Genomic DNA, 19687 nt, shown 5'->3' with positions numbered 1-19687 from the left:
CATTTTGTGTCACTCTGGTAAATCCACATTGCTTTGAAAGGAAATATCAGGATGATTGTCTCCAATTACACTCATTTGCATTATTTCTGACCGTAATTTCCCAGAGAGAAACACATGTGTGCATGCTGGGTAGCTGACGCATAGCGCATTTAATGTTTCAAAGGCAAGAAACCCTCTGGGAAGTAGCTTGCTAACAGAGTTAACCTCTGCAGCACATGCTTTTCAGTTGCACACACACACACTCAGTACACATCGTTCAAATCTGTGCAAGCCCAATGGCCTGTTGCATGTAAGGAAACATATCATGATTAGAAAGTCTTGGCCTAAAGTAGCCTTACTGCTAGACTTAATACTAAAACCAAATATATCAGTAATGGGGAAAAAAAAACCAACCCAAAATCTCTAACATGAACAACATCAAAAACTGGATAAAAAAACTATGAAATCACCTATGAAATATTCTGGAGTCCAAGGATAGCATCAAACCCTGTATGCTTATACTAGTACTTGCCATGCTTGCAGTAGCTTTGAAAAAGACGTAATTTAAATTATAATGGTGTTACAATTAATAAATTTACTAGATTTTATTGAAAGATTTGTTGGCATTTCCATTAAAATCACTGCTCTTGAGTCATGTGAGGATGTTAGACTCTCAGCTCCTATTCAAAGAGACACCTCAGTCACAGAGAAAAATTTTGAAAACTGTGGGCTCGTGACATCCTGGAGAGCTCATTTATGGCTTTGAATGCAGAGAACTGGCAAGTCTGCAGTGCCTGTGAACGCGAAAACTGTTAAGAATTTCTCTTTTAAACAACCGTCCACCTTTCCATTCATCTTTTTTTTTCTAATAATGTCAGCTACCAATAGGGAACATGTTGCAGACAATGGATCTTCACAGGTTTAACCCAACTTGTGCCCATCAGTCGCCAGAGAGGGAAAGCTGCTTCTACATCTGAAATCTGGCTGTTGCTTTGCATAAACCAAGTGAAAGATACCTGCAAATCCAGTCTTCATTATTTAATAAACTTTTTGTAAATTAAGTGATCTTTAAGCAATAAGGGTAAAACATGTCCCACCCTCTAGACATGATTCAGCAAGAAAACTGGTTCAGCCAATATGAATACACACAAGCCTAGGACAAATCCAGAGGCAGGCAAGATGCCCTAGGACATCTCAAGTGGCACTAAAACCCATGTTTGGTTCCGTTCTGTTGATGGACCCACACGGACTGATTACTGGTGCCTGGAGTAACCCCTTATCTTGCTATGCTCCATTTCTTTGCCCAGTGTCTCATAGGTAAAAGTGGCCAAAGCTAAAAAAAATACCAAAAAACATCAGACAGATTTGTGGCAGAAATCCTGTGATTCTGCAAAATAATTTTCCCCAAAACTCCCTCTGAAGTGGGTTGTCATCTAAGAGAAAAAATAGCCGTTGTGAGTAGAGGGTTGCATGTGCACGCCCTGTATGCCTATACACCCTGTATTTGTGATTTCACCCACTAGTATCTGACAGCTGATGTACCACACGGAGAAGTTGGTTTGCCATAAGCAATTATCTAGCTCTGGTTTTGATTTTAATTTCTAATAAATGAACTCCAAGGCTGTAATTCTCTGCAGCCCCAAATGAAAATTACAGACTAGTGGTCACAGAAGCCATGTCAGAGCTGACCTGCCCCTCTCTGGCGCCGGCGGCAGCGAGCAGCGTTGGGGGGAAAGTCATTGCACGTGGGAAAATCATCACTCGTGGGGAAGGCATCATGAGAGAGATCTGCTGAGCTAGGCATCCTGCAGTGGGGAAGGGAAGGCTGGCTCCTTCCATAGATTGTCCCAATGGTCCTCCTCATGTCCCTCACTAGGACATAAGGTGTGACAAGGGCATGACATGGTGGACTTGATTCACTTCTGTACAATCTGAAATGACCTCCAGGGCGTTGAATGCGTCAAGTGACAATTCATACTATGTAAAACGGTTATGTTTCTTTATGTGTATCTGCTAAAACCTTTGGAGACAGGGACCTCCCATCCATTTTTAGGTGAGGCATTATGAGGTTTTCTCTGCATAGATCTAATTTCAGTTCCTCCATTATTGAAACTGAACTATGTACAGCTGTGCAGAAAACAATGGCACTAACTTCAGCGTGCTTCCTAAGCTGATGCTTTCTGTGGAAAACAAAAGTTTTCCTATTAAAATTAAAAAGGCAGGTACTCAGTAGGTGCACCACGTAAAAGTTTTACACTGCATGTTATCCATAAGGCTAAGGGTGAGTCTGTAGCATCAGAGGGTCTATATATCAGAAGAATAATATGCAAAATACTATTCTGCAAATTATTTGTACTCGTCTTTATAACTTGAAAATTATACTACTGTAAAAATATCAATTTTGTTTTACAATGGCACAATCTCTTTCAAATCATGAAGACTAGAGCAATTCAGCAACAGTACAGAACCATAGTGATTTTATTCAAAGGCTTAAGGGAGGATGGCTAAGCTGACTTCTTCAGGAAACAATGCTCAGGAGATTAAGCTGTCTGTCTGTCTGTATGTTCCCTGGTACATTTTGCGCCCTGTGGCCAGTTTTCACTGATAGCAGCATAGTCCTCTGCAAAATAATTAAGGCTTCACTTTTCATGAAAAAAAAGATGACCAAGTAGAAGAGAAAAACTGAAAGTGTCCTGAGCAGTAAAGACTTCAGCGTGATTAGGAGATTAGAAGAGGAAGCAGAAGAGCAAGAGAGGTGCCTCAATCATTGGAAATACTTAACTGGAGCTTGCAATCAACTGTAAGGCACAAATTGACAGGAAACCAGTGTTGCTACAATCAAGTGCTCAGGAAACGATCTTTTAAGCACAGAAGTATTCTCATAGGATCAAACGAAAATTTTGAAAGCATTGCTAGCTCCAAGAATCTACCTGTCTGTTAAATCGTTAAATCTTTTTTCAGATATTCCTTTCTGTTTTACAAGGCAAAAACTCATCAATGGCTTCTTTATCTCCTGTACTTCATTCTCTTACATCTCTGTCAATACAACTTGCAGTAAGGGCATACCTATCTTTATGGATCATATGAATAAAATCTGACATCCCCTAGGGCACAAAAGTGAGTATTTCAGCCATGATTTTCATTTACTTATCTGAATATTCATTCAGATTAACAGGAATGCAACTTGAAACTGAAATATCCCTTAGACACTGTTCAGACAAATATTAGGGACGGTCCATGCACAAAATCCTCATAGCTGGAACTGCCGGCTTGACAACAAGAAGGAAAGAAAAGCCATGGAGGTCAGAATGACTTGGGCAGAATCGGACAACAGTGATGAATGGTTCAGTGTCCTACTCGTTAGACCTGGACCACCAGTTATTTCAAGACGTCAGGATGACCTGAGCGAGACTGTGGATGCAACAGGTGCAGAGCTATTTGGCTGAGCAGTGCCGCAGTGGTGCCGGGGAGTGCAGCAGAGAGACGCCAGCGTGGCTTTGCCGGCTGAGAGTCAGGGTGCCGTGCAGGGGTTACGGACCCACGTAAGTGGTGCTGCTGGAGCCAGGTCTGAGCTGGTATCTCTATATGCCACTCTGTAGGGATGCTGCCAGCTCAGATCAGAATCACCTAGGATCACTGCACCACGACTTGTTGGGCAGTGGAGATATGAGCAGTTATCCTGTTGGCTTTCAAAAAGAAAATACAAATTACCAACTTTTGAGACCTATTTCTCCTCTACATTGGAGCTCCTCCCCTACAGATTGACAGCTCCACTAGCAGTGAGTGTGGAGCCACGAGGTATCCCTGCCTGAGGGATACATGTCATGGCCCTACACAGGCCTTGGGAATCACCGCTTTTGAGATGATTGCTGCTACCTGCTCAGGAGATCAAAACAGCCAGGAGACCACTCTGCAAAGGGGATCTCCTGCCTCAAGGCACTTCACAGAATGCTTCCAAAGCAAGATATCACTCTGACCACAATAAAGACTTGGATTTCCTTGTAGTGGTAGAACAGTGCCCTTGCCTGATATTACTTGGCTAAGTGAAAGAATATTCCCTTGTTTTGTGGAAACTTTGAATGTCCAGTGCAGCCACCAAATGAAGCAGAGTTTGAAAATGGTCCACAAGTTTCATCTGTCCTATTTCTGTGCAGTATTGTGAAACTATGTGTTGGCACTAACATTTTAGAAGTAAAACTTCCTTCACATAGCAAAAGAGTGAAATATTGTTGACGTAAGTAAAATAGAATGTGTAGACTCTTCATTTGTTTTTGAAAAGCCTCACTTTGGGGTCAGCAGACAATTTTGTCTTTATAAGGGAAAACTTTTATTGAAACAGACTATATTTGATATGCAGCTTTGCTATTTAAAGTGCATTTCTACAGCTAAGGTGAAAACACTTTTATTGTATTCCATTTTCCTTGCAAAAGATCAAAATAATATCTAAGCCTTAAGCATGAAGTAATCATCTTAATTTTGTAATTATTTTATTTCATTTTTATTATTTTATGGTGGACTATTTAATGTGGGAAAATTAATGCTGATGCTCAGAGCAGACTAGTAAATGTGTACTGTAACTGTGTCTTTGCTTTTTCAAGAAAAAAGACTGAATCTATGAGTTAGCTTATACCTTCACTGTTTCCAAAATAAATTCCTACTCTGTATGAAGGTAAAAGGACAAAACAAGTGCTTTGCAATTGGAAGGACAGAGCTATGATTATCCAAGCTGTTGACCTAGCAAAAAATTAGTAGGAAGTTGGTTTTTATGCAAGAAAAAATTAAACAAGCCAAGGCTGAGATAATTAGTAATGGAATTCATATTTGAAGATAATTCTTCAGTAGAAAGCAGTGTCCTGGTTTTAGCTGGGACAGAGTTAACTCTTCTTTTTAGCAGCTAGAAAAGCTCTGTGTTTTGGTTTTACTCAGAGGCTCGCTCTGAGAAGTACGTTGATAGCAAGCTGATGTTTGTAGTTAACACTGAAGTCTCAAGGACTTTTCAGCTGCCGTGTTCTTGCCAGTGTGCAGGAGCACCACAGGATAAGGGGGGAGCATAGCAGGGACAAGGGGGTCACGACTCTCCTTACAATTTGTACTTGGACTTAAGATTGAGGGCCAAACTGGCCAATTAGTATTCCATATCAGGCAGCGTCATGCCCAGTATAAAAGTGAGGGTCAGCCAGAAAGAAGGGCTTTTGCCCTTCCGGGACTCTCACTTTCGGACTCTCGAGGTGTTTTCTCTCTCTCTCACTCTCTATTTTGGGGCCTCCCATTCATCCGGGATTGCGATATCAGGTTTATCTGTTTCGGGATTGCAGCTTCGGGATGAGACGGGTCTCGGTCAAGGGGTGGTGAGCAGTTACACCGTACATCACTCGTTTGTATGTATTTATCCTTGCACATATCCGTACATAGATATATTGGTAGCGGTAGGAGTAAATTGTTCTTATCTCAACCCACGGATCTCTTTTCTTTTCTTCTTTGATTCTCTCCCTCATGCCTGGGGTGGGGGAGTGAGCGACTGTGTAGGGTTTGGTTGCCGGAGCGGCCTAACCCATGACAGCAGGCAAGCAGAAAAGTGTTCACGGGAAGAGAGCCGGCGGTCCAGCCACCAGCCACCTCAGAGCCCAGCCTTGACCTCAGCTCACTGCCCACTCTGGGCTCCAGCCAGCTCAGCCCCAGCCCAGCCCAGTTACAGGTATGCAAAAACTCCAGTTTGAACAGAGGACAGAGGTTTCGCGATGCCATCTCTAACCCCCCAGCAGCCTTCTTCTGTCTCAAAACAAACCTGTTACTTTAATTCTTAGCTCTAAGAAATGCCTGAGCCACTCTGCCTGCAGACCCTCTGATCCATCCCTAAAAATATCTGAGTAGCTCCTGCTGATGCCAACACAAAACTGAGCGGAGCAAATCGCCCGCTCAACCCCAGCCTCAGTCACTAGTGCACGCCCACCGGTGTGCGATGGCACACTCTCGCCAGGACTGACTGCTGCACGTTGACTAGTGCTGACTGGTGTACACTGACGGTAACTCCTGCTTCGTGCTCCTGCTGGTACCCGTTCTTCTGCCAGAGGTTTTGAGTTGACACTCCCGAGACTTGCGTTTAGCAACAAGTGTAATAGCAACGAGCTATACTTAATTCAGCTTTCCATTCATGTGTATTGCAGATGCGTGAATTCCTTTTTTTCCCTGCTTACATTGGATTCATGTGAGGCTGAGGAGATATTGCTGTATACATTACTACAAAACTAGCAGAAGGATAAAAAGAGCAAAACAATTTGAACAGCTATGCAAAGCTGATGAATTGCAACAGAGATTTCATCTTCATCCACCTTCAGAGGTGAAGAAATTCTGTTTTGCATACATTTCACAAACTTCAGCATTAGCCAAAAAGTACTGTGGAAATCATTTCTGTTTTCAGAAGTTGTGATTCCTTTGGATAAGTCAACAGAGGGACTGCTGCTGAACTGCCCCGTCTGTGGGTGACTGAGGTTCTGAGAGGCTTGGGTGGAAGGGCAGCACTGCCTGGGACATTCCCAGACAAAGTGTCAGCAGTGTGAGGGAAGAAAGAAGCATACACCGCTCTCTGTCCCTCCTGAGCCCTTCCCTTTGACATCTCTTACTTCACCTTTGTCACAGGAAAGCTTCATAATTACCTAAGCGCCAACTCAGAGCTACCTCGCTCATCTCTTAAGAATACTGTGCCACGCAAACCAGCTGCTGGGAACCCTCCAGGCAAACCTATGCTGTTTACCTTGACAATGAGCACCAGGAATGTTTTTGAAGGCCTGACAGAGCTGAGGAGAATCTCTCACCCAAGCAGCACCCGCTCTCACTGGTGCTTCGTGCTTTTGCACTTGAGTCTGTTTGTGTGTGGACTCCATTGGAAGGACTCCCTTTGCTGTTTGGAGGTGTAGGGGCCATTGTTGGAGAGGGAAGGCTCTGTCTTCAGCCTCAAGACATGCCCATGCTGGGAGCCAGCAGTGCTCCAGCCAAGGCAATGGAGTGGGGTGGAGTGGCTGAGGGCAGGCGTTGCACCCACACTGCCAGAAATGAGCTATTGTCCCAGGGATGCCATGGAGACGCAGTGTTAGACCCTGTTCTTGGTTCTCAGTGTTTTGCTCACTCTCAAGAAACACTGCTCACACCATTATGGCAGGAAATATTTTTAAAGCCATATGAGTACACAGAGGGCTTCTTTCTGGTTTTGCTGCTGTATGTTCTCTTGGAAACTAGCAGTTGGCAACTCGCGCAAAAACATATCTATCTCTCGATAAAGCACACTGTCCTGTAAAGGCCCTCCTTAGCATACTCAGAATAGCCAAATGTTTCTGATAACTGCGTACACTGGCTGGAGGAAGAAGCCAAAAGGACATATTTGATCCAGTAAGAACTGCTATATTCAGCTGCTTGCAAATATCTTCCATTCTTAAGTCACTTTCAGACAGATCTAATTCCTGAAGCAGAAGGGAATGGGGAGAGCAAAGAGTTTGCAGAAAACATCAAAATGCTAGGGATTATGTTCTGTGTGTTACTGGGTTTTTTTATCCAGAAGGAGCACTGGAAGGAGCTGAGGTTTCATAAACAGAGTATGTAGTCAACTATTTACACAAAGGCACTTGTTTATATAAGGGCATCTAGACTGACCAGTTTAAAGTTCATTTGAGCATGACCACGTTTGTGAAGTTGCAGCCACACCTCTGACAGCAACATTTCAACCTTTGAACATTTCCACCGAATTCTACACCTGTTTATAACGTGACTAACTTCCCCTGAAACCTGTCAACTTACGACAGAGTACGCATGTCTGTGTTTAAAAAAAATCAGCCTAACACTCACTCTTGTTCATCTTCTTTCCCCATCTCAAACATTGACTTCGAATACGTGCTGCCAGTAACCTGCAATGATGGCTTTATCCACTAGTTTGCTCTTTATGGTATTTTGTCATTTATACATTGTCCTTTTACTCAATATTGTTTTACTGAGTCCTTTTTGTCAATGATGCGTTGCTTTACATTAAAGAATTAAGCTGGCTTTGTTCACAGCTAGTTAATAGCACATCTTAATGAGTCAGAATAGCATGAGGTACTCGAAGCCAAATGCATACTTAAACAGTTCATTCATGGAATTCACGTTGAGCTTTGAAAGACACTGGGACTTTAAAAACAAGAAAATCTTGTTTTCTTAGAGAGAAAATGAGATGTTAAATTATATGAAAGGAAATAAAGAGAAGATAAAAAAAAAAAGAACCACCCCATATGTAGACTCAATATTTGGAAACATGTTCTAAACCAGCCATTTAAGAATCATTTCCTCTCCTAATTCCCCGCCAGAACCTGAACTCGAACCTTTATATTTCTCTTTGAAGGCCTGCAAATCTTGTAGGAACAGGCATTCTCCTGAGATTTTCTTTCATATTTCTTTCTGATCTGTAGATACTAAAGAAAGTAACTTCTGAGGATATATTAAATAAATATGGTCCTAACCAGAGCCAGTATTGCAAGGAGAAAGTATGCAAGCTAAAATATAAATAGAAGTATCAAAGCCTGTTCAAAACCTTGATAGATGTTCACCTCAGTGCATAAGCTGATCTGTTCTGTGTGGATGAACAGACAGAATGAATATTTGGAGAAACAAGTGTAGGGAACTTAACAAGAAAGAATGATTAGTTTTAAGGTTTAAAAACACCAAGCTGGAACACGCAAAATGCAAAGTCCATCAGCTTTGTACCAGAATATGCAAGTGAAGAAAAAAAAAAGAAAGCCTCAATCATGCTTCTGCAAAAATTGTATTATATCAATAGTTGGGACACCAGTTAGGGAACACGGCTGCATTACACTTGTACTCCACAAAAAGAAGCACCTCACGAAGGCCACTATCCTGAAGACCTAACAATCTACTCAAACCTACCTAATTTCTACTGCTGGGTAATATTGGCCAGCTCCCAGTGTGTCTGAGACCACTGAGACAAGTGGTCAGTGTGATAATGTTTTCTGAGTCCACAGAGGTTACTCTGCTTCATACCTATATATTTAGGGAATATCCATTTTATTCTGTGGCCATTTTGGAGGTGAAATTTGAATAAAGGAAAATTTCCTGAAACCATTCCTGCAACAATGTAGAATTACGGAACAGCAATATGAACATTAGAAGAATAAAACAAAAATATGTGCAATAATGTCTACAGAAGTATCAAAGAGTCGGAGTTCCTTCTGTCCTTTCCGTGTAACATAAAAAGCTGGAATTGGCAGGTTGTCAGTAAAAGAGAAAATTGTTGCAGACTTATTAACAATTTAATCAGGTATGATAAGGTATATCTAGGAACATATCTGTTTTTAAAATTCCTCATCCTGCTCTGCCACTCCACAAAGGCTGGTATTCTCCTTAAAAATCCAGCAATCTGTGACAGTGAAAAGAGCCTTGTTATTCGTCTGTGGTGGCTAAAGAGATGAAAAGCACGAGGTCAAAGCATAAAAGGAGTCGCCTCTCTCTGATGCTACCCTAGGGAAAAGCCAAAGTGACAGCAGAGGGAATAAGGAGCGGGAAAGAAATAGATGCTGGTTGTCAAGGTGCTGCATGACTGGGGAAAAAACAGTGCATGACCATTGTTTTGTTGCCACCTTTGCCCAGCACTGCTTCCAGACTCCTGGGAATTGAGTTTCCATTCTTCTGTTGTCTCAGTCGCTGAGCTGAACACATGATTTCTAGCACAAGGTCGGTAATGCTTTAATTCATCTAAAGCATCACCTAAAACTGATGAAGGTTTGTGGGAGCTGCAAAAGGTCGTATCAAACCTGGGCTTGAGGAGTTGCTTTATTATTTGAAAACAGATATATTTAGTTGTGTAGTTTTGTTTGTAACTCACATAGGTGAAAGGATGGCTATTTCTTGAAAGATTCCTTTTGGCTAAAGAGGTGTAACATGACTCACCTAACCTGAATTTAGGTAACTCAGGTATAACTGGAGAGGCAGGGGAAAATGCCAAGTGTGAGAATAAGATCGCAGTGGCTTTCAACCAAAAAAAGAGGAGGCTAGCTCAGTAAAAGAGTTTTTAAAATGTCTGTTCCTTTTCATGCCAAAGGAACTAAGTATTTTCAAGACACATATTGTATTAGAATGTAACGTTAGGAAGCTAGAATATAAACTGTTGTTCTATGATAAGAAAAAAATAAGCTATTCATATTATTTGATAAAAAAGTTACAAAGTCTTCTTGATTGGGAAAACAATAAATGTAATGGATTTTTGGGCTGATACAGTCTATCTTAGAGATCTATCTGTGGGACAACAGAGGTTTAGACATGGCCTCTGGGAGTTTGTATAGTGTAGAGAGAATGCTAATTCAAACACTCCGCATTTTCTTCAAGCTAGGAGTATGTAGGTGTTCACAGACTGTGGAGCTGCTCTGTGTGCATCCAAGCAGGCTAGCTTCTGCTCAGGTATTTTTGTTCCTTATTTCCTGAATAAAACTGCACTCAGTCTCTACCTACCATTACATTTAGCAAAGCTTTCTTTTTCTTTCTCCATCCTCATTCTATAGAGTGGATAAATCTTGCTTTTGAGCAGTTTTGTATAAATTATACTAGGCAACTATAAATAAGGGCTTTATTTAGGTTCCCGAGTATTTAATTAAATGATAAATGTTTTATTTTTTTTTTATTTTCAATTGCTTTGTTTTTTCAGCTAACTATCTAACAACTTGGTCGTATTCACTTTGAAAACTTCACTGTGAAGGGAATCAATGATTGATTTAGTTAAAGTTGCCCAATAACCCCAGTGTTTCCCAGAGTTAGCCAGAAATATTTCCTAGTTAATCTACAGAATATATACATAGCATCTGACTTGCTTCTCAGAAGACCAAGTGAAATTCATTTCTCTGAAAGCTTTGCTCCTTTCCTTGGATTCACACATATTTTTGCCCTGATTGAGAGCAATGTCCTGGTCCAAACCTTAGCAGAGAATCCAGATTGCTGCCAAACTCCCTCTGACAGGTGTTTAAAGTCAGCTTTGTACCATTTAATTAACAAGTAAGGACTAACAGACTAGTTCCATTCAGTATTAGGCAGCACTTCTCTCATCAGAAAAGCACTGAACTTGCCAGGATCACAAGTGCAGAGTAGGACAACTGATAGATTAATATACTGTTTTATCCAGAGAAAAGATATGGCTGTTTCTTGCTGTGATATATTTGTTTCAGGAAATTACTTATTCAGAACTTAGCAGAATGAAGGGAGCTGTGGATCCTGAAGCGTTTAAGAATATTGTAAGTTGCTTGGTAGAGTGACCTGGGGATGGAAGGAATGCATGCCTTACAGCAGAGGGGTTTCTAGGTGTTGGAAATAACAAGGTAGATAAGCTGCATATATTTAACCCATCCTCTCTAATCACTCTATATACTACTGCTACTACTGCTTTCTCTTCTCTTCTCTTCTCTTCTCTTCTCTTCTCTTCTCTTCTCTTCTCTTCTCTTCTCTTCTCTCTTCTCTTCTCTTCTCTTTCTCTTCTCTTCCTCTTCTCTTCTCTTCTCTTCTCTTCTCTTCTCTTCTCTTCTCTTCTCTTCTCAATGAGTAACAGCACATCTTGTGTTTGACAGAAGCTAAGACAAACACCTTTCCTTAGTAAAGCCACAGAGTTAATTTCCCTTTAAACATAATTTACCAGTTTTGTATTGCTGGCACTATCCACCTATCTGAAAATACAATGATCTGGAAGGTCAGCATTTTGTCAGCAAAGAAGGCTCTAAATAACTAGTGACTTGTGTTTTCTCCTTTTTTGAATGACTGTCTTAGATCAGAAATGGACAGCTTTTCAGAAAAGCACCTCTTGCCAAGTAAACCTGTTTAGTTCTTCAGTCACTTGTTAAACTCTTGGGGTTTTTTCTGACAAATTACAAGGATAATTCTCTTAGTAAAAGCTATAAAAAACAATCCTCTTTTATAACAAAACAGGTTGAATGTTACAGGTCAAAAGTAATATTTGTTTCAGAGCATGAGATTGGCTGTGCTAGTGATTTTCCTTGTGACTGTGCAAGTGGCTGATCCTGTTTTTTCCATAATATAGTCAATTTTTCAGTGCATATATGCCATTCACAAAAGGGCAGTCAGGAAGCTCTCTGGATTTCTCTGAAGGTAGTTTAAATAAACTGGTTTCAATTTGCCTTGCAGCAAATCAGGAGCATGCACCCAGGTAGATCCTCATCTCAGCTATGGGAAGCAGAAGTTCCTGCTATGAGGTTATAGTGATTCTTCTGTCACCAGAATGCAAGGGCTTATGATTGTATGGCAGTAATATAACACAGATTCTTTTTATAACAGATTTTAACTGAATAGTCAAATCCTGGATATAATACAAAGAATGAAGGAAATCTGTTGTAGTACTAGGGTTACGATATCCAATCTGATATTGCTTTATTCAAATGCTTAATATATGTAGACTAAATCCCTAGTTGTATCTGCTGTCTAACATTTATTCATTGCGAATATCTTATGCTTATAATATATGAAATAGACTTCTGCAAGCAAATGCATTTGTACCTTCTCTTCTAGAATGAGCTCATTACCTACAAAGGATATCCTAGTGAGGAGTATGAGGTGACGACAGAAGATGGTTATATCATTACCATTAACAGAATCCCTTATGGTACACAGAATCAGGGAAATCCAGGTACAGTTCTTTAGTATGAAGCAAAATCAGCCTAGATAGAGCACACTCTGGAAAGAGATACCTTGGATTTGTAAAATGTCCATCAAAGCTTGTATATGCAAGTGAAATTTTAGCAGCAAATTCTGACTGCCCTGAACAGCCTTCAAGATCAACAGGATTTATGTCAAGCACACCTATTTATAGCAAAAAATACACTGTAATATGAAGCATATGCCCTCATAATAAGAGTTGATGAGTAGAAGTTAAAAAAAAAAACCACAAAACTAGGGGAAAGGCTGCAATCTTCCAATCTGCCTGTTTTGAGAAAGCTGTTCCAGCTTCTAATTTCACTTTGTTTTTGCTTACACCCTGTTAGTATCAGTGACTGATTCATATTTTGGGAAAAGAAACCTCTGAAAACAATCCCACACCGTCATTCTCTATATCAGAGCTGAGAATCTCAAGCTTAATGCAGTAGAGCTGTACAAACGACGACCAGATAGTGCCAAGGTAGTTTTCGCTGGTGTCAGGCAAATCTTTCCATAAAACCTTACAGAAGCTTAGAAGTTGTTCTCTCTTTACAGAAAGGGATGTTTTGTTCTTATGATTAGTTGTCTCCCTTTAAGTTGGTATAGGAACAAATCCTAATATTGAATATGGGACAGTAAAGTCCCTGAACTACCAGAAAAGCAAAATATTTTCTAAATTGTTTTGTTTCTGATTTGCTTTTCAGCTTTGAAACCTGCTGTATTTCTCCAACATGGATTATCGGGAGATGCTAGTAACTGGGTCACAAGCCTGCCCAGCAACAGCTTGGGCTTCATGCTAGCTGATGCTGGCTTTGATGTTTGGATGGGAAATAGCAGAGGGAATCGCTGGTCCAGAAATCATCAAAATTATTCCATTGATCAAGATGAATTCTGGGCTTTCAGGTAGACTGAACCATTGAAGGACATCTCCATTGCCCACCTGTACGTATTTATTTAAGTTGGCTAAATCAGGGATTTATATATGCTACCTTTTAAAAAGCATTCTTTACATTCACTTTTGCTCAGGTGGCCCTGTACACACTTGTGAGCTTTAATAGTGGTGGACATTACTTTTCTCTAATTACTACTAGAAAAGGTTCTTCAAACTAGAGATACAGTAACAGAGCAACTCAGAGGAACCTGCACATGTTACGTACAAGCCATCCCTCAATTCTGGAGGCAGTTTTAGAAGCTATTTAGAAACACTAGTCTCTGTATTACAATAACACTAAAATCCCAGAAAGACAAAATGTAAAAAAAATTTTGCACTTATTTTAACGGACATTTAAAAATATACCTTTTCTTTAACACCAAATTGTACAAAATGCGTCATTCCATGGATGGAGCTCAGCTACTGTATCACCACCTGTTCCTTCTGCGTAGACCATTACAATTCAATCTGAAACTTCTGGACATTATAGTCTTTCTGTAGATGTCAAGGAGGAAAACTCCCCAGAAAACCTTGAGTAGTATCTTTCATATCCAGTGCCAGAAAAACACAGACCCTAAAATAGCTGAATGATTCACTAAATGGTTCATGTTGTTTCTTTGCTAACAACCCTGTAATAAAAATGTGAATTCAAATGGATTTTTAATTTATGCATGCCTCTCTTTCGATCTCCTGCCTGCAGTTTTGATGAGATGGCAAAGTTTGACCTTCCAGCAGCAATAAATTTTATTGTGAAGAAAACAGGACAGGAGAAGTTGTACTATATTGGCTATTCACAAGGTACTACCATTGGTAAGTTACACAAAACAGACAAATGTTTCAGGAAAACAGGACTGAAATGTGATTTTAGATACTGAATGTGCCTGGGCTTTTCATGAACACTTTGCAGGTGTGAAAACATAGGATAAGCCATTTTTATTATGTAGGCATTTTTAATTTATTTTAAGTGCAATAAAACATAATGCACTGCTCCTCTAAGTCTGTTGACTTAGAATTATAATGGAAATGATTGTGGGCCATACAAATTGTTTCTTTCCAAGATGCACGGGTGTACCCAACACCAGATGGTTAGCTGACCAAAATAAACAAAATAGGAAGATGAGAGTACAGAAAGAGAAGTTGGCCAGTTTGGGCAGGACACACACACACAAAAAAGAAAGTCTGAAATTGGATTGACCGGAAGGAAAACAGATTCTCCTCCCAATAGTATATGAAATACATTAATGTACATCAGAAGTGTGTATTTATGTTTAAATGGCTTTGGAAGAAAGCTGCAAAGGCAAAATATAGCAAGAACTTTCTATCTGAAGAGGATAGTAAAACTACAAGCTGGTAACACATGGTGAAAAGGGGTTTCACACAAATCCAGGCTGAACCATAGTCTTTGAACGATTAACAAGGTTGCTTGTAGGTTTGAAATTGCAGAATAGCATTTATAAACACTGAAAACAGCCTAATGTACAAATGATGATTTTCTTAACTCCTTTTTTTTTTCTTTTTTCTTTTTTTTTTCTCAGCTTTCATTGCATTCTCAACAATACCAGAGCTAGCTCAAAAAATCAAACTCTATTTTGCATTGGCACCTGTCACTACTATTAAGTATGCTAAAAGCCCAGCAACAAAACTCCTCTACCTTCCCGAAAAATTGCTCAGGATATGTGATATCTTGGTTTCAACTGTTTAACCATATACTTGTTTGTTCAGCTCTTAAAATGTATAAACAGAAAGTATAGGGCTTTATGGAGTCTATTCATTTGCATGTGGGTAGGTTTACCTTATGGCTGAAGCCTTTGGAAGTTCAGACTGGACAATAAGAAAAATTTTTTATATAGGGCAATAACACAGCACTGGGACAGATTACCCAGAGAGGTACAGAAATGCAGATCCTCAAAGATTTCCAAGATGCCTGTAGACAAAGCCACAACTGATGTGTAAGCTTAGAGCTAAAACAAGAATTAAAGTTAACATTTAACATATCTCTTCATAAAAGTGATGTAACACAAATTGAGTAATGCCTGAGCAGGCTGATGCAATGGAAGGGCTCCTTCTTTCTTGTTTGTGGGAACATCATCTGGCAAATCAAGAAAAAGTAAGTGAGAACCACTGAAAGTGCTGGAGAAGAGGAACAGGACACAAACACTCTTTAAAACAACAGCACAATGTACAAGTGTACATTCTTAAATTAACGTTACCTTTGTATTTCACAGAGTTTGCTTGGCAAAAGAGAATTCCTTCCCCAGATTGAATGTCTAAGAAGGCTAATAGTCCCTGTCTGCAGCCACCAAGCTTTTGCTAGGCTTTGTAGAAGTGTCTTCTTCAGTCTGGGTGGCTGTAACCTGATAAATATTGACATGGTATGTATAACTCTTACCAGCTCTACTGAGTTTAAGCTCCTGCTCCCAAAACTCACCTATCCTGTGGTGTGAATCCTGAATTTCTATTAGTCAGCATCACATTGCAGGGAACAGTCCCCACTACCATACAGCAGTATCTGCTGGTTGCCCCATCACTGGCAGGGGACCACTTCATCACTCTTCAGAAGAACATTTGGCACCATCCCTACAGTCAACAGCTTCTCAAAGCCCCCCAAAACTCTGCAGTCTGCCTTCTGCCAGACCGTGCCTAGGTCACTATCTCCTGATTCATACTGTGACTACTGGTCTTGTTGGAGATCTTCAGTATGCTGGCACATCACGGAAGAAGAAATAAAACCCCTACCAGCTTCACGTTTCCAGGAGCTCTTTGCAACGGAGAAAAGAACACACATATTCCCCCTTGTCTTCCTCCTCCAAGCCTTGGACTGTCAGGGATGTGCTCAGAGGCACAGAATACCCTGAGGGTACCTGGGAGAGAGCTGGCAGACACTGGAGTTTAAGACATACTTGGGCTATTAATACTATGCCTAGCTGCAGGCCAGACCACCTGGGCATCAAAGTTTTGCTCCAGCATTTTCCAAAAGAATGCCTCAGAGTGTGTTCTCTGAGGAAGGATCACATCATACCTTGTTAAGAAACGCCTGCAGGTCTAGGGTGTGTTTTATTTCAGAGTCATGCATTCCTCAGGCAGTTGCAGTTCCTTTTGCTGTTCTGACAGCCATCTTTTCTCACAGAGGATCTACTTGAGACTCCTGAAAAAATCATCTAGTTTGGAGTCTAAGTTGCTGACTTTCTATTGTATGCTTTCCACCTGTTAGCTTCTTTCAGATTCTTAATCATTCCAGAAAATTTTCTGGTTGGGGGGCTGTTCTTTTGGTGTTAATTCAAACCTGACACATCGCCACATCTGGAGTAACTCTGAAGGAGTCTCCAATCATTCACTCTGATTTCTGTTGGTTTTATTGGTACATGACACTGCTGTGATGGATGTTTTGATGTACATCTGAATAGAAAGCAAGAAGAGAATACTCACTGAATATTTTCTTTCAGAACCGAATCAGTGTTTATATCGCACAAACCTCTGCTGGAACTTCTGTCCAGAACATAGTTCACTGGAGTCAGGTACTAGCAAACTTCTGGAACACAAAATAGGTTCTCACCTCTGGCTGTAGGGTATAGAGCACGGTATTGCTGACATTCTGCTGTGAAGTCATTGCTAACTTCCTGGAAACACATGCAACCTGTGGTTTACAAATTCAATTGTAAATTTTCCTGAATTTACAAATTCAGGAAATTTCAGTTCAAGACACTGTTTTTCATTGATCTTTATCTTTTTTTCAGCAAGACAGAGATACCCTATGTGGTACCAGTACATTTGAAGCCAAGAATGAGTGTTAGTGTAATAACATGTATGCTGGAAGCTGTGTATGCAGATGTATATAGAGCTCTTTTTATTATGTGTCCATTACCTTATATAAAGGATGTCTACAGTTGTGTACAGAGCTTGCCTTAAGAATTGAGTTATGTTTCCAATGCGGGATCAAGAAATGAGCAAGACATAGGCTGTTTTGTAAACAATCAACTTTTACTAGTAAAAGCCCTTGTATTTTCATCTCTTGCTTTCAAAACTCTCAGAGTCTGGACAGCAACAGGACTATAAATAATAAACTCTTTGTTTAGTAGACTCACTATATTCCTTACTTACAATGTACTGTCACAGTACATCCTCAGCAAAACTGCTCATGGAAGCTACCTTTCTGCCTTCAGGCTCACACTTCCAGGATTCTTGAAGTCTGGGCTGAGTCACAGAACCTGCTGCATGCAAGGAAGGTTTCCTGGCAGCACTGCAGGCTCTGGAGCAGAGCAGGAAGCTGTTGCAAGCTCAGAGAACTTGCAAGAGTGTTAATGCACTTCTCAACACAGCGAGCACATAGATGTGTTTGAGTGACATTTGCACAGGCGTTTACTTAAAATCAAACAATACTTTTGGCTGTGAATTTACATAAAATACTAGATTTGATTAAGTTGCTTTTGTAACCATGGCCTACACCTGTAAAGAAGAAGGGTTACAAAGGCACAGTGCAAGAAGCTCTGCAAATTGACTCAGGCTTCATTCAGCATCTAGCCACAGACTGGCAAGTACAAACATGCAACAGTAATACTCCTAAGCCTTGATCGTCATTGCTGTTATTACTGTTAAAGGAGTTAACAGCCACTTTACCTTCAATACTAAGATCCCATTGATGGTGTCTTTCACACATCCCACACTGTAGGCAAAGCCAAGGAGCACAAGGAAAGAACTAGAAATGGTGATTTCTGTATTCAAACCAGAGAGGGAAGAGAAAACATAAGAAGCAGCCACTCACAGAGCTGAGCGATGGCAACATGCCATCTCCTCCATCCAAGACTCTAATCCCATCCTTGACCCTCCTACCCTTTAGGTCTCCACAACAGCCTATCATTATGAGTTACATGTTTTAAAGATGGCTTGCATGAAACACAACTTCCTTTCGTTTGTCTTGAATTTGTTTGCTCCTGGAAAGTCACTGGGTGCCTTCTAGGTTTTGTGTTTGTTTACTTCCTGTGTTCTTTCTTCATACCATTTGTGATCATATAAGCCTGTCACCTGTCCCTGCTCTGGCCTCTGTCTTCGAAACTCAGAAGTCCTAAGCTATTTCTTTCTCCTCCTACAGAAGCCACTCCATGCTCCTTTTCATCCTTGTCACGTGTTTTCCAACTAGACCATGTAGTGTTCAACGCCAGGATGGATGAGGCTTTGAGCAACCTGATCTAGTGGAAGGTGTCCCTGCCCATGGCAGGGGAGTTGAAACTACATGATCTTTAAGGTCCTTTCCAATCCAAACCATTCTATGGCTGTATGATTCTGGGGCTGACCAGTACTCCAAAAGGACCAAGATGGGGGGTTATCCAGAGGCATCCTGATGTCTTCTGTCTTGTTCCGGGCTTCTACCCTATGAATTCCTAGCTGAGAGGGCAAAGACTCAACAGTAACTCTTTGTCAACTCAGGAGACATTTTTCCTTTAGCTGTGCCATCAGCTGGGTCATCCCTGCAAGCATAGACAGAAAAGACAAGCAAGGGCACTTCCTTCCTGTTTGGTTTAGGAACCTCTACTTTGAACATTGACTCAAGAAAACCCCAAATACATTTGTAAAGTTTGCTGTGCTATACTGGATGTTCATTCCTATGCTGCTTCATGTTTTCCAGGCTACTCCTCCTCTTTACAATATAGAAGAGATGACTGTACCAACCGCAGTATGGACTGGGGGACAAGACTTGCTCGCAGATCCCAAGGATGCAGACATTTTACTGTCTCAAATTAAGAGGGTCATCTATCACAAGAGGATTCCTGAATGGGCACACCTGGATTTCATCTGGGGATTGGATGCACCTTTGTGCATGTACAATGAAATTATTGATCTGATGCAGAAATATCTTTAACTGACAACCTGTGGCCGTACCTAACTCATTCAATGACACTTGCTTTCACAGGGTACAGACAAAACCTTCTTTTGCATCAGATAATTTCTGCTGGAATCAGAGGAAGGGTTCCTTCTGATGCTATTTTCACACAACATATCACTGCAATGCCTTCTGCATCCTGATGGTGCACTTCATACTTTCTGGAAACTCTATGGGTCAGTGATTACTTTTTAATTGATACAGCCGAGATTCTGCAATAGCCGTACTTTGCTAAC

At 40.7% G+C, this 19687-nt stretch overlaps 1 protein-coding gene across 1 annotated transcript; it reads left to right on the top strand.

The window, feature by feature from the left end:
- Nucleotides 1-9673: 9673 nt before the first annotated feature.
- On the top strand, nt 9674-19430 carry LOC104372765 (lipase member M). Its single transcript, XM_086616193.1, has 9 exons — nt 9674-9690; nt 11129-11237; nt 12520-12637; nt 13350-13548; nt 14277-14386; nt 15112-15263; nt 15802-15948; nt 17020-17091; nt 19122-19430. The coding sequence occupies exons 1-9, from the start codon at nt 9674-9676 to the stop codon at nt 19428-19430; spliced, it is 1233 nt and encodes a 410-aa protein (XP_086472319.1).
- Nucleotides 19431-19687: the final 257 nt, after the last annotated feature.

The sequence above is a fragment of the Tauraco erythrolophus genome, chromosome 9, assembly GCF_009769465.1.
Source record: "Tauraco erythrolophus isolate bTauEry1 chromosome 9, bTauEry1.pri, whole genome shotgun sequence".
Classification (NCBI taxonomy): domain Eukaryota; kingdom Metazoa; phylum Chordata; class Aves; order Musophagiformes; family Musophagidae; genus Tauraco; species Tauraco erythrolophus.
This window is presented reverse-complemented; position numbering and strand designations above follow the sequence as displayed.

Excerpts from the sequence above, each read along its gene's own strand:
- LOC104372765 (XM_086616193.1), top strand. Across the intron at positions 12,638-13,349 it reads ACAGAATCAGGGAAATCCAG|CTTTGAAACCTGCTGTATTT; the intron begins GTACAGTTCTTT and ends TTTGCTTTTCAG. Across the intron at positions 15,949-17,019 it reads ACCTGATAAATATTGACATG|AACCGAATCAGTGTTTATAT; the intron begins GTATGTATAACT and ends ATTTTCTTTCAG.